This window comes from Carcharhinus amblyrhynchos, chromosome 1, assembly GCF_965287045.1.
Source record: "Carcharhinus amblyrhynchos chromosome 1, sCarAmb.v2.hapA, whole genome shotgun sequence".
NCBI lineage: Eukaryota > Metazoa > Chordata > Chondrichthyes > Carcharhiniformes > Carcharhinidae > Carcharhinus > Carcharhinus amblyrhynchos.
In genome coordinates this window covers 58,556,868-58,571,198 of record NC_137324.1, presented here as the reverse complement: position 1 = coordinate 58,571,198, position 14,331 = coordinate 58,556,868, and the positions used below count along the sequence as shown (strand labels likewise).

The window sequence follows — 14,331 nt, the reverse complement described above, 5'->3', positions numbered from 1 at the left end:
GTCAGTCTTGCTGAGATTTTGCAGCATTTTCTGTATTTGTTTCCCCATTTACAGTATCACTTTAAGTCCCCCTTTTTTAAAAAAGTGATGGTTCTTTTTAAAAGAATTGCTGCAATATTTCGATTCGTTTTACCGAGTTAAAAAAAAACAAGGAACAGGAATTACTTATTGGGCCGAGAGTTGCTCCCTACAATGTTGAGGTACATTCCCTTGCTGGCGGGGTTGCTGCTTTAATGGGGAAAGGTGCCGGCTGGCTCAAAGTCACGTTGACTGCATGCCGAGTGGCAAAGTCACGTTCCGGGAGATTGGTCTGTGTGCCAGTCTGACAGTGAAAGGAGGTTGAGGAGATTGATGCTTGGACGGCGGTGCAGACAGACTGCAGTGCGGGCCAGGGCAGTGGGTAAGCTAGAATCCAAGGACGGTGGGTTAATAATCCCTCACCCCCGCCACCTCCCTCCCTCCCCCTCCCCTCCGGTCATTCCCACAGGAGGATGGGGAAGCAGGATGACAGGGGGAAGAATCAGAGCATCAGGATGAATGTTCTGCCAGGAGGGGGAGCAGCAGAAACCGGATCCGACCACAACAAAGTCGAGGAGTCTTGCAGCAGCAGCAGCAGCAGCAGGAGGAGGAGGAGGGAAGCCGATCCGAGCAAGGACATCACCAAATGTAACACAAACGGAGATTACAGATCGCCAGGCACTCTGCACTCACCTCCAAGTGGCCAGCAGCCTCCCGCCATGGAGGGCAATGCCAAGCAGACTGGCAGCATGGAGCAGAAAGTGGACGGGAACGTGGGGCCGGGGAGAGTGAGGAGGGAAGCGGAGGAGGATGTCAGCCGGAGCCGGCAGCAGCAGCAGCAGCAGGGCGGCAAGGAGCAGAACTCGGTGGGCTTTAAGGTGGAAGCAGGAGCAAGAGGGGGGGACGATGCCATGTTCCTCCAGGAAGGTGATGAATTCCCGCGGTACAGCACCATGCAGAGTCACTTCACCGCCCTGCTCCAGCCCGGGGTTAACAAGTTTTCCCTGCGGATGTTCGGCAGCCAAAGGGGGGTGGAGAAAGAGCAGCAGCGGGTCAAAACCGCCGGCTACTGGATTATACACCCCTACAGCGATTTTCGGTAAGTTTCCGCTCAGCATCCAGGTGCCCACTGGCTCACATCCCCTTGTATCTGTAGACACATCAAACAAACAGAACACCTTTGTAAAAGCTGAACTTTCTACTTGTGCTGGATCAGCCTGGCATCGCTGAATGGCACTATTTCTCAGCAATAAAGTTGCCCGGGAAGCAGCTCCTTGACAAGCTTAAACTGGATCAGATCATCTGTGTCGGTTAAATCCATGCTGATCGATCCATGCGCTGGATTTGATCTGATCTGAATGTTTGTGTGTGTGTGAGTTTTATTGGAGAATAAAGTCAGATTGAAAATCTGTTTGCCCAGTTGTCGAAGCCCCATATTCCCACACTGCCCCCCACCTCAGTAAAGTAACATTTTCAGAAAGGAATAACTTTAACCTCAAGTCCCAATAAAGCTTTGCACTGAGAGACTTTGCTAGCACATTCACCTCTCGCTCTGAGCTGAAACTGGGAATCTTCTCCCCTCCACTGTTGGCAATGCCACACATTCTTGGCACTGCCTCGCTGGTCTGAGGTGACTCGAGCCGAATGATCCATTCAGTATTTAATGATAAGACAGAAAAGGAGGGGATATGGCTGGGAAGCTGTAGCACAGCCGCCAGGTTCCCTCTTTGTAACTCTCCAAGGTAGCTGAGGATGGGAGGGTGGCGGTGGTGGCGGGGGCGGGGGGGGGGGGGGTGCCCAAATATAAACCGCTCAAACAGACAGCCTCAGCCCCCAGAAAATAAATTCAAAAAAACACTCGGAAAACCATTAAGACTGGAGAAGAAACTTCCCCACTCGCTGGAGGGAGAGGCGGTGGGTGAAGGTGAGAGTCCCGGGGCTGGAGAGAGAGGCAGACAATGTGTAGCTCACACTGGCCGCTTGGCTTCTTGCTCAGTGACAGGGAGGTTCAGGAATAGATTTATCTCCTCTCCCCACTGCTGGGAGAATGCTGCTTTGCACCTTGTTCCGGTAATTTAGACAATTAATCTTGTCCCTCTGGCAAAACATGAATGAGCGACTTTGCGGAGGAAAGATGAATAATTCCCTGCTGCCCCCTGTCCTCCCGACATTGGGATGAGTGGACGGGGGTGGAGGTGGGCAGTGTGTGTGGGTGTGTGTGTGTGTGGAGCTGCTGAAAGCTGTCCCTCAAACACGCCCTCTCACCGCTAGCTTTGCCTTTTGAGCATTCACTGGCATCCAGTCCCGGAGCAATGTTGTTTCTAGCGCTGATTTGCGATGCAATTTGGGGGAGAGAGGGTGGTTGCTCCACCCAGCCAAATTGTGAAGCTTCACCCTCCCTCCGAGAGGCGATCTTTGTTTCATTTCGCCATTGCGCCGGTGCTATGGCATAATGACAGTGCAGAACTCTGCTCCCAAACCTTTACAAAAAAAACTGTGTGTCTGAATGTGTGTGTGCGCGTGTGTGTGCCTTTTCCAAAAAAGGACTCGTTAGCCTTTCTGTTTACTGAAATGATCGTGATGTACCGGACAAACTTCTGCCCAGTCACCGGGATACTCCTGTGACAGGCGAGAAGCCCAGCCGCAATTTGCAATGTGTGGCAGCTCAGTGCTCCTCCTGCCCACAGCGGGAACACGTGGGGAGGACCGACCTGTCTCCACACTACTGGACACTGCAGTTATTTAGCCTTAGCGTTCCTTTTCTGTGCTGCTTTTGAAGATCATTCACTCACAAAATTATTTTTCCAGTTTATTTTTGCCCGCGTTTATTCCTGTTTGAAAAATAGATAAGCGGACTTTAAGGATTTTTAAACGTATATTTACCAGGATGACAGCCTGTGAGATGGTGACATTGTACTGCGTTTACTGGAGGCATCAGTTTGAGACTGATGTCAAGCGGGCGGTCTGTTGGTTCTGCAGTGTTTTTAGACAGACAATTGGATCTTGCGTACAGTACTCACTGGTATCCAACAACAGTACAAGTTTCTAAATGTTAGCAAAGAACTGATGGAACAATCCCGATAAGCAGTGTTTAATAAATTGCTCTGTTTGGAAGTTCTTAACTTCTCTTGTCATTAGTATATGGCTGCACTTGTAAAATTGAGGTGATCTGAGCCTGACTCCTTCAGGGCAGTCACACTCTTCTGACCAATGTGTCACTGTAATGTCCTAGCTGTGTGGGTTTTAAACAAAAAGAAAAAGATGTGGGGGTGAATTTTACCGTCCCATCTACCACAGGAATTGGAGCGGGTGAGAGGCAGACCATGGAAAGGTCTGTTGACCTCAGGCAGGATTTTCCAGTTTCGGGATGAGCAAGGCCGTAAAATCCCGCTCGTGGTTTGCACACATAGATTCAAAATAACATCAACAGATTTATTGCAAGAGCTGTTGCATGTACAGAATAGAAACTGAAACTAAACAGGACCCTGTGAAACACCCAATGACATCACCATCAAATCATGTGACTAGCACCGAAAGCAATCATGCAACTACTTAAATATATAAAGTCACTGCTGTCTATTTGGTGACTTCACTCCCTAGTTACTGTGCAGCTTTTTAAAAAAACAAAATGTACATGGCGCAAGTTAAGACTGCAACAGAATATAAACAATGCCAGCAATTATTTTAAAATGCTGTTGCAAATTGAAGAGTCGTGAGTGCCTCATAAAATGCAAGAGCCAAGCTGAAGCATATTGTAATGGTATCTATCCATTGAGGTTGGTTGGAACATGTTAATACACCCTCTGGTGTTAATTAGCATAATTCATATTTGATCTCAGATATATTGTTTAACTTCTCCATTTAATGGGTGTGTTTCAGCCATGGTTCAATTGGTATGAACCTCATCTCTGAATCGCAAGGTTCTGGGTTCAAATCTTACTTCAGGTCTTGGGGCCCAAAACCCAAGGCTAATGCCCCAGGTCAACACAGCCAGTAAACTGTTGAAAGTGTCATTTTTCAGATGGGATGTTACACTTAGGCCGTACTAGACTGTTTTGGGCTGGAGGTAAAAATTCTCATGGCACTGATTTGAAGAAGGGCAGAGGAGTTATTTCTGGTGTCCTGGCCAATATTTATCCTCAATCAGCGTCACAAAGGGGAGAAGTCTGGTTATTGTCACATTGCTACTGTGGGAGTGAGCAGCTGTGCTTCCCACATTACAACAGTGACTACAATTCAAAAAGTATTTACTTGGCTGGAAAACACATTAAGATATTTGGTGATCATGTGAAGTGCTAAATTAATGCATGTATCTTTTAATTTGTGGGAGGAACCCAAGGGTACAGATTAATTTTCTTTCTTTTCCATGCATCTTCATTAGTTTTGGAACATGCTTTTGAAATTTGCCCTCACTTGTATCGTGAAATATTTAGTGACTGTCTTTTTCTCAGTTGCCATTGCTCACATTTTTATTCACTTCTACAATGTAATTTCCGGCCCTTTTGTTTCATGATTAACAAACTCATAAATCCATTGAATTTATTAATCGCAAGGCACAGAGGTGTTCTTCCTGCATTGTGTCTCTTTTTCACTCAGTATTTTTCCTTTACTCATCACTGCTATTCCTTAATTATTTTGTGGCCAGCTTCATGTCTGTTCAACCTCAGGTAGCTCTCCTGAGAATATTTCTCCATTTGCTTTTCTACTTCCTCCCCGTCCTCTCCACCACTGTTTTGCATGCATGCCCTGTTAGCTGTTTTTGTTCTTTCTTTTGCCAGATTTCTTTTTTATCCTGTTCATTTCTCTGTCTCTTGCTCAGATGCTCACTCATCTGCCACTATTTCTGATTGACTCAAACTCCTCATCAGACTCCAGGTCAAATGTGGCTGGATGTAATATATAGCAATCAGTGTGCTACTAATCACAGTGGCACAATGGTTAGCACTGCTGCTTCACAACACCAGGGACTTGCATTTGTCTGTGTGGAGTCTGCAGGTTCTTCCATTGTCTATGTGGATTTTTTTCCAGGAGCTCCAGTTTCCTCTCACAGTCTGAGAAATGTGCTGGTTAGGTGCATTGGCCATGCTAAATTCAGCCTTAGTGTACCCAAACAGGCATCAGGATGGCGACTAGGGGATTTTCACACTAACTTCATTGCAGTATTAGTGTAAGCCTACTTGCAACACCAATAAACTTTAAACTTTCAAACCATTACAGTTGATTATCCTGCAGTTTGTGAGCTTCATGGAGTTATGTCACTCAATGGTTTGTTTTTTTAGTGAACTACTACTATTAAGCCACTTATTTCATGTGCACCATATGCACTTTAAACAACTCATCAAAAATTGTTGAATAGCTATGCCAGCATTTATTCTTTTTCTACACAGTTGCAGAATAAGTGTTTAAAAAATTTGGAGTTTTATGCCGTCTATTGAAATGGTATGGTGGCACAGTGGTTAACACTATTGCCTCACAGCACTCGGGTGGCACAGTGTTAGTACTACTGTCTCACAGCACCAGGCACCCGGGTTCAAATCCACCCTTGGGTGACTTTGTATAAGTTTGCACGTTCTCTCTGTGTCTGTGTGGATATCCTCTGGGTTTTGTCCCATAGTCCAAAGATGTGCCTGTTAGGTGGATTGACCATGCTAAATTGCCCCTTAGTCTCCAGGGATGCGTAGGTTAGAATAATCAGCCACGCTAAATGGCTGGGGTTATGGGGATAGAGCTAGGGAGAAGGCCTGATTAAGATACTTTGTCAGAGAGTCAGTGCAGACTAAATGGGTTGAATGGACTCCTTCTGCACTGTAGGGATTCTGTGATTGGTGCCCCAATTATGCTGGTTCAAATCATTGTCATACCAGCTGTCCAGTTTGAGTTCATTTCTGCAGCAGTTCTGCTGTTTGAATTAATTCCCAGCTGTCTTTGGATTCATTGCCATTTGCATTATTTGACTTCACTGCAGCATTAATGTGTTGTTTGATTTTACTACTGCATGAATGTGTTTGCATTTGTTACATAGATGATATTACATATAATTACAGCACCCAAAATAGGTCCTTCAGCCAAACTCATGCATGGCAGTGTTTATTTCCCACACTCTCCATCCACCTTATGTCATTGAACTCCACCTGTACTTTACTTAACTCTGTTATTAACTGATAGGAACCTGAATATCAAGGAGGGCATACAGCTAAAGCACAATTTCTGAAGTTCAATGAGAAAATGTATTATGCAGTGTAGTCCTGTGCCATACAGACCAACAAGGTGGGATGTTCTCTTACTTGTTTCTAGGTGTCAGCAGGATGACTGCCCTCTGTCAAGTTAAAGGGGGAAAAGGAAAATAAACCTGGATTCCTACTGCTGAGCACTATCCAGGATTATTGCATCTTCTGTGTTGTTTGAGTTTATTGCTGTGCTGTTTCTGTCATTTGAGACTATGCTGCAACAGTTTTGATATTTGAATGAATTGCCAGTTGAGTTTCAATCTATCTCTGAACCAGTGTTTTGTTTGAGCTTGTTGCCACATTATTTGTGATGTAGCAGAATTGCGCAGGTTATTTTTTACTTCAGTAACCCTGTTTGGAGACAAGGCAGGCTGAGAGCAGCCCTCCACTGGAAGTTAAAGAAAGGGATATAGTGTCAGCTGGCAAACATTAGAGTGTTCTGAGGTTAGGTTTTTCAGTGCGATGCTGTTTCCAGTATTTTTCTAGACAGGCTGCCTTTTTTAAATTGTTTTCTGTCATCTTTATTTCAAAATATAATATTTTAAAATCTCTCTTTAGTGTTTACAGTGGGAAGCACTGAACTCCTTTATTTGTTTTTATACTTTTAAAAAGTGCAGTTGTTTAGTATACACTGACCTGCAATTAACTTATGTGGTAACTTGTTTTCAAAAAGGTAATAATTTAAGTTATTTATTAACACATTAAACAATCTATAGTCAAGGATAAGATGATTCACATGGCTCTGATACTGTTTTCAACTTGAAACCTTTTCATTTGGTAAATTTAAAACAACCAGTACCATGCTCTACTTACAATCTGACAGCTGTTACAGTTACACAACGGGACATGTGTTACCCTTAAGATGCCCTTCCCATTTCTGAACGCACCAATTCATTATTAGTTGTGGTTCCATGGATGCCAGCAGGACCTCAGGTATTTCAGCCAGTTCTATCCATGTGATTTTGAGGCTTTGATGGACATCTCTGTCAAATTCCATCCTGTCTTTACCCATTATTTGCACATAACTTCCAGCAGGGGTCACCGGATAGTGCTGAGAATCGGGATATCTAACTGTATTTCTCAACCATCAGTCCGTTACAGGCACTGTTGCCAATTGTCATGAATGTGGTACTGATCTGACTGATATTAATCTATTCAGAATTATTTACTGAACACAGAATCTACCTGATCCGTACAGTCCACTGCAATGCTGGGCAATGTGTTTATCTACCAACCTATTGGGAGAGCTGCGTTCAATGCAACTTTCAGATCTTTACAAGTCAAGTAATGAGAGCTATCATTGGCACAATGTTTTGTATCAGCCTAATTTTTAAAACTACTCACCTTTACAGTTCAATGTTGATATGCATCTAATAGTTGAATGACTTTATATACAAAAGATGTTTCCTTCAGCAGCTATCAACTGCGCTTCTGCAAATGGTCACACTTATAGGGTTAATGTTTTGAAATCAAATGCAAAGGGCTTTGGAGCTGTTAAACCCAATCTCACTGAAGTACCACAGTGAGGAAAAATACATTTCTAGTTGACCTCACTCCAAGAGTCATAATCAATAATTTATAACGGGAGTTGAACATGAACTATAAATATTACTGCTGTGACAGCATTTCAAGTAAGGGTCTCCTGGAAGGGGAATAAAATATATTATATATTTATGTGGTTCTTCTATTAAAAGACTGGTAACTTTTAGAACAAATACGTTTGAATTTGCGTATGTGCAGAATCAGATACTTGGTATGATCCATATGCAATTGAATGGTGACTAGTATTTAGATAAAACATTTATATAAAGATTCTTAGACCAAACTCAGACATACTGTGTAAAGTAGTGGTATGAAGGAACAAGTAAAACAATCAAAGAAATAAACTCATGTTGGAAATTATTTATCATGGTCAGAATTGCAAAATCTTCTCTTTTATTCCACTTTGATTTTGTTTGTATGAAAAAGAAAATAACAATTGACTACTTAATTAGATAATATCACCTGAGATAAAATTTGGATGTTAATTAGCTATTTGTGTTTGGAAATATTCACTGTAAGGAGTAACAAACGTATGGATGGTTAATTCAATGGGTGGTTAAATTGATGATGACATTGTTCAGATTTATCCATGAATATTTCATGAAAATTGTTGTGTCATAGTTGTAAAATTATTTCCACTTTAACTGTTTCAGTGGTGTGAGACAACAATTTTCAATCGTAATCCAGGCAGGCCAATATAGACTACAAAGTGAGTACAATGTTCCTGTAAGAGAGTTTATCCTTCTGAGATTTATTAAATCCTGTTTGAGTTTAAATTTACTGCTCCTACAAAGTGAACCAACAATGATGGAAGTACATTTGCATAATAAATGCATTGTCCAGAAAATATTGCCTGAATGTGAAAGAAAAGTGTTCTGGACAGGAGGGTCGATGGTGGGGGCCATTGAGAGGAGGGGTCAATTTAAGCAGCTCCGGCTTCCCCTCTCACAACCCATCTATAAACAGAAAAACGTTCCTTCATTCCTAATTCCATCTTTGTAAATGGTGACTTATTTTCCCCAATCCTTGGCATGTTCCATTCCTCAATGAAAAGCCTATACAGCAAACTTGAGGTAAGATAAAATACAAAAGAGTTGGTTTATTTTCAGATACACATGTGAGAGGGGTTTCATAACATTCACCCCTTTTGCACTCACAAAATAAACAGGGAATAAGGAAAGAGGAAGGGGGTTCACGCATGACCACAACACAATCCAAGATATAAAGAAGAAAGAACAAAAAGAACAAAGAACAAAAACAGCCCGGGAAACAGGCCCTTCGGCCCAGCGAGCCCGCGCCGCCATTTTAATATTACCAGTCCCCCCCTCTACCCATGACCCCTATCTATTGTTTTTATGGCAATCCACATTGAGGCAAACTAATTTAGGGACAATTTATTACTTCCAATCAGCCTAATAGCACATCTTTGGAGTGTGGGAGGAAACCGGAGCACCCGGAGAAAACCCACGCAAGCACGGGGAGAATGCGCAAACTCTCACAGACACTGGCCCAAATCCATGATTCTGCACAGCAAACAGTGATAGTCACTGAGCTGTCGTTTTGCCCAGCATCTGGTCCAGTTTAAGCACACACTAACGACATGAAGCACTAGGCCAATCTCGAACATTCAAGAGCAGCCCAAGTACGACCCATCGCCTGTATGCCCCTTGTTGGACAACAAAGCGGACTGACATAAAACCTTTGAATTAAAAGAGAAAAAACATTATTATCATACCATTTCCTTTTACATTACCAGGGACGTCCCCCTGCTAATGAACTTTATCTAAAACAATCTCCTATATCCTCCCATCTCCAACCCACTCATGTGCCTGTCTAAGTTACTCTTAAACAACTCCAGCGTGTTTGCCTCCACCACCTTACATGGCAGAGCATTCCATACCCTCACTACCCTCTGTGTGAAAAACCTCCCTCTAATATCTGTGTTATACGTCTCCCCCCTCACCTTAAGCCTGTGGCCCCTCGTACTGTGTGTCTCTATCATAGGAAATAGCTTACCTCTGTTTACTCTATCTATACCCTTCATAATCTTATATATCTCTATTAGATCCCCCCTCAGTTGCCGTCTTTCAAGGGAAAACAGCCCCAATGGATTGACATAAATCCAGAATCAAAAATCTAATGGAATGTCCTTTCAGAGGGGAACATGGCTGATTGTAGGGTGATCCCATCTTTCCAGAAGCCAGGCTTTCACGATTGGAGAAGGTATGTAGAGTAAGTTAGTCTTGGAGGCACAAGTTCCAAGGTTCCAATAGTTTGCAGTCTTGATGCAGACCTTTTTGCTGCCACCTGCTTGATGGTAGATAGTGCAGGGTGTTTGCCTGGAGTCCTGTTCACATCACAGGTCAAACAGTAGCTGACTATAAGGTCCAAAGATGGCTTATTTAAAGGAGTTCAGACATCCCAAATCTCGGTCATATTATACCAGTTCTGGGTTGTTAAATGAGATGCCCTTTTGAAATCATCATGTTAATCATTATGCAAGTGCTTCGATCATGAGCACCACTATTGGAGATTAAGACTTGTGTACAGCTGTCTTTATCCATAGCTGGCTGCGGCTGACAGACCAACTACTGAGCCATTGTGTTAGCTTTGCTGGAATGTTTGTGCGATGTGAAGATTGTTACATTCTAGACATTTGAGATTCACTTTGTTCACTTTGAAAACAGCTCAAGAACATCTGGAAGTCAGCATGTGACCAGGAGGAGCCACCTTGCCGGCTCAGCAATTGTCAGTCTTGAAATTCACAAAGAAAATGACTTTATAATGTAGACCAGCTGGCAAAGATATTTTCCTCCCCATCTCGAGCATGACAAATGAATGCATAGAAATTGCTCTATGTTAGACATCATCTGCTTTCTCCTTGGAAACAGGGTGAAAATTATTTGAATTTTGTAATGGTGTCTGGTTTCTTGCTTGCATGGTGAACTTTATCAGGAGCCTGTGGGAGAGGTGATTTCATTAACGGAACTTGTCCCATGCTGATGCTTTTCTCTTTCACCCTTGACCCAGATGAGATGCTGCAGATGGGCATGAAACCGATTTACAAAAATTTAACCATAATCTAACCCTAATGCAGTACTCTTATTTATGTACAAGTTGTAGAAATGTAGGTGGAAGATTAGCTGCTGGGTACAATTTTATAATTAACCATTCTAATCAAAATGTTAATATTACTGAGATTGTGAATGATTACCGTCCTCTGCTATATAACAATGTTTTCAATAATTAAATGGATGTGTCTGCACTGGTACAAGAGGGGTGTGTAGACTGAATTCATTCATCACAGATTGGAAAAATTACATTCCAGTCAGATTTTTAGAAGTAGTTCAAACTCTCTTAGGTTTTGGCTGCTTATGAGGCAACATGACAAGTCTTTGGAGGCAAAATTCAATAGGCTTTTAAAATGGACTCAGGGATCATAATGTGGGATTACAAACATACAGACATTTTTATTAAGAGTGGGAGTAGCCAATTGGCTCCTCAAGCCTGATCAACCAATCTATAAAATCATGGCTGATCTGATTGTAACCTTCACTCCACATTCTCACCTCTCCCAAATGATTTTTAACCCTCTTACTTAGCAAGAATCTATCTAACTCAGACCTAAAGACATTCACAAATAGTTTCCACTGCCTTTTGAGGAAGAGAGTTCCAAAGACTGCGAGAACAAAAATTCTCCCCACCTCAGACTTAAATGGGCAACCCCTTATTTTTAAACAATGACCACCTAGTTATAGATGCTTCCGCAAGAGAAAGCATTCTTTCCACATCCACCCTGCCAGATTCTCTCAGGATTAATCTGTTCCCATTGCTTCAAGGCAGACAGTGCCTCAATTTAATGATACCTGCCAAATAGGATCTTTGCATGGTGTAGCCAGCATTCATTGCCCTGTTGAGTGATTATCTGATCATAATTGCGAGAGGGGAGCAAGTAGGAAAGCTAGTCTGTACTACTTAAAGTTAGCTTGCACCTCAACCAACATATTCTGACAAAACACTCAATAATGGCAAAACACAGGAAAGAATGGGCATTAAGATTTCTGATCCTGCACTGAAAGCTTTGGTTGAGGAAACATAGAGGAGAAGTGTGCTGTATTCACGGGGGTTGCGGGGGCGGGGGGGTGCTGCAAGGAAGTCCTCCAAGCTAGCACACAGAAGGCAGTAGGCCAGATAGCCATGGTGGTCAGATACATGAGTCAAGCCCCAAAGACCTAGATATGGTGTCCTAAAAGTTCAATGACCTCACACAAGTGGTCAGAGTCAGTGAATGCATCTTTGAACTCGTAATCAACCAACCGGCCGACTTGTGTCAGGAACTGCTTAATGTAACACAATGTAATCATTCACCTACCAACATTCTCTTATCAGGACTCATACAAGTAGAAGCAGGAGTAGGCCACCAGGCGCTTCAAACTTGTTTGTCATTGAATGCAATCATGGCTGATCTGTGCCGAGCTCAACTCCTTTTCTGTGCCATTTCCCTCTAGCCCTCTATCCCTTGATCTAGAAAACATTTATTCATCTCCACTTTGAATACTTCTAATGACCCAGCCTCCATCACCCTTTGGGGCAGAGAATTCCAGAGATTCACCACCCTCTGCGAGAAAAAAATGTCTGTGCGCCTCAGTATTAAATGACTGGCCCTTTATCTTGTAGCTACGTCCTCTTGTTCAAGGCTCTCCTACTTGTGAAAACATCTCACCATCTACCCTTTCAAACCACTTCAGCATTTTGTATGTTTGAATAGGTTCATCCCTCACTTTTCTGAATTCCAAGGCATATAGACCCAGACCATTTAGTCTCTCTTGAGAGGACAACCCTCTTATCTCGGGAATTAGCCTGGTGAATCTCTTTTGGACTCCTTCCAATGTTACTATATCCCTTTATAGATAAAGTGACCAAAACTATATGCAGCATTCCAGGTGAGGCCTCACCCAATATCCTATACAATTGCAAAAAAGCCCCTCTAATTTTAAACCTCTTTGCAATAAAGGCTAAAATGCTGTTTACCTTCTTAACTACTTGCTGGACCTGCCACTAGCTTTTTGTGATTCATGCAGTGGAACATTTAGATCCCTCTGTACTTCACTCACCTGTGGTCTCGCTCCATTTTGGTAATAATCTGTCTTTTGATACCTCCTACTGAAGTGCATGATGTCACACTTTCCCACATTAAACTCCATTTGGCAGGCCAATCTATCTATATCTTCTTTCAGAATCACAAAATCCTCTCAAACAACATGCCCTTCCACCTATCTTCATATCATTGGCTTACGTGGAAAACTTACATTCTGTACCTTCCTCCAGGTCATTAATGTAATCAGTGAACAATTGCCAGCCAAGAACTGTTCCCTGCAGTATTCCACTAGTTGCATCATTCCACTCCTAAGAAGACCCATTTATCTCAAATCTGTTTATCTGTGACAGCCAGTTTTCAATCCATGCTAACACACTTCCACCAATTCCATGGGCTTCTACTTTATGCACCAGCTCTTATGCAGTACTTTGTCGAATGCCTTTTGGAAATCTACATGCACAACAGTTACAGATTCCCTTCTAGCTACCCTCCCTCAAAGAATTCAAGCAAATTTGTCAAACATGATTTATCTTTGATAAAACCTTGTTGACTAGATTTAATTATATTCAGCTCTCCTAAATGATTTTTCAATATCCTCTTTGATTATTGACTCTAACATCTTGCCAATAATAATGTTAAACTAATTGGCCTATTGTTTCTTTTTCTGCTTTCCTCCCTTTTTGAATAAATCACATTGGCTGTTTTCTAATCGTCTGGAACCCTCCTGGAATTTAACGAGTTAAGATAAATTTTAACCAATGGGTCTACTATCATTAAAACTTCCATTAGCCACTTGCATTAAAACTCTAGCATGCAAGTCACTGGGTTCTGGCAACTTTCTGCTGTTAGCCCCCTGAGTTTCTTTTATTCTCTATGTCTTGTGATTGAGATTATTGTAAGTTCTGTCATGTTGTTTGAAATCAGCCCATCTGATAACTTAGGGATATTTGCAATGTCTTCCACAGTAAAGACTGATGCAAAAAAATTATTTGACATTTCCACCATTTCTTTATTTGCTGCTATCAATTCACCTGCCTCATTCAGTAGAGGTCCCACATTTCACTTAGCTACCCACTTCCTATTTATATATCCATAGAAACTCTTGCTGTTTGTTTTTATGCTGTGTGCAAGTTTTCTCTCAAAATTCATTTTGTCCCTTATAACCTTGCTGCTGAATGCTAAAAATTTCCCAATCCTCATGTCTATCACTATTCCTTGCCACTTTGCATATCCTGCTTTTTAATTTAACATTGTTCTTGACCTCCTCTTTCTCCTGGAATTCCTCTTTTTGATTGAGATAAACTCTTGCTGAGCTTTTTGGACCAGTTATTTGAATATTTGCCACTGCTCATCTATTGGCCTGTACCTTAGCTGTTTACTCAGTTCATCTTCAACAGCTCCTCCCTCACACCATTATAATTTCCTTTATTTAGATTGAAGACACTG

The 14,331-nt window shown here is 42.2% G+C and overlaps 1 protein-coding gene across 3 annotated transcripts in view; it reads left to right on the top strand.

The window, feature by feature from the left end:
• Positions 1 to 341: 341 nt before the first annotated feature.
• The window catches only part of LOC145340919 (potassium/sodium hyperpolarization-activated cyclic nucleotide-gated channel 1-like), a 279,038-nt gene continuing 265,048 nt past the window's right edge, over positions 342 to 14,331 (top strand). For 2 of the 3 annotated variants that reach the window (XR_013886320.1, XM_080185514.1), the window contains exon 1: positions 342 to 1,117. Coding sequence is in view for 2 of the 3 variants with exons in the window: in XM_080185514.1 (XP_080041640.1) it covers positions 492 to 1,117 (626 nt within the window). In the remaining variant the exon portion in view is untranslated. The remainder of the gene's footprint in view (positions 1,118 to 14,331) is intronic. The other variant, XM_080185500.1, reaches the window with a different exon arrangement.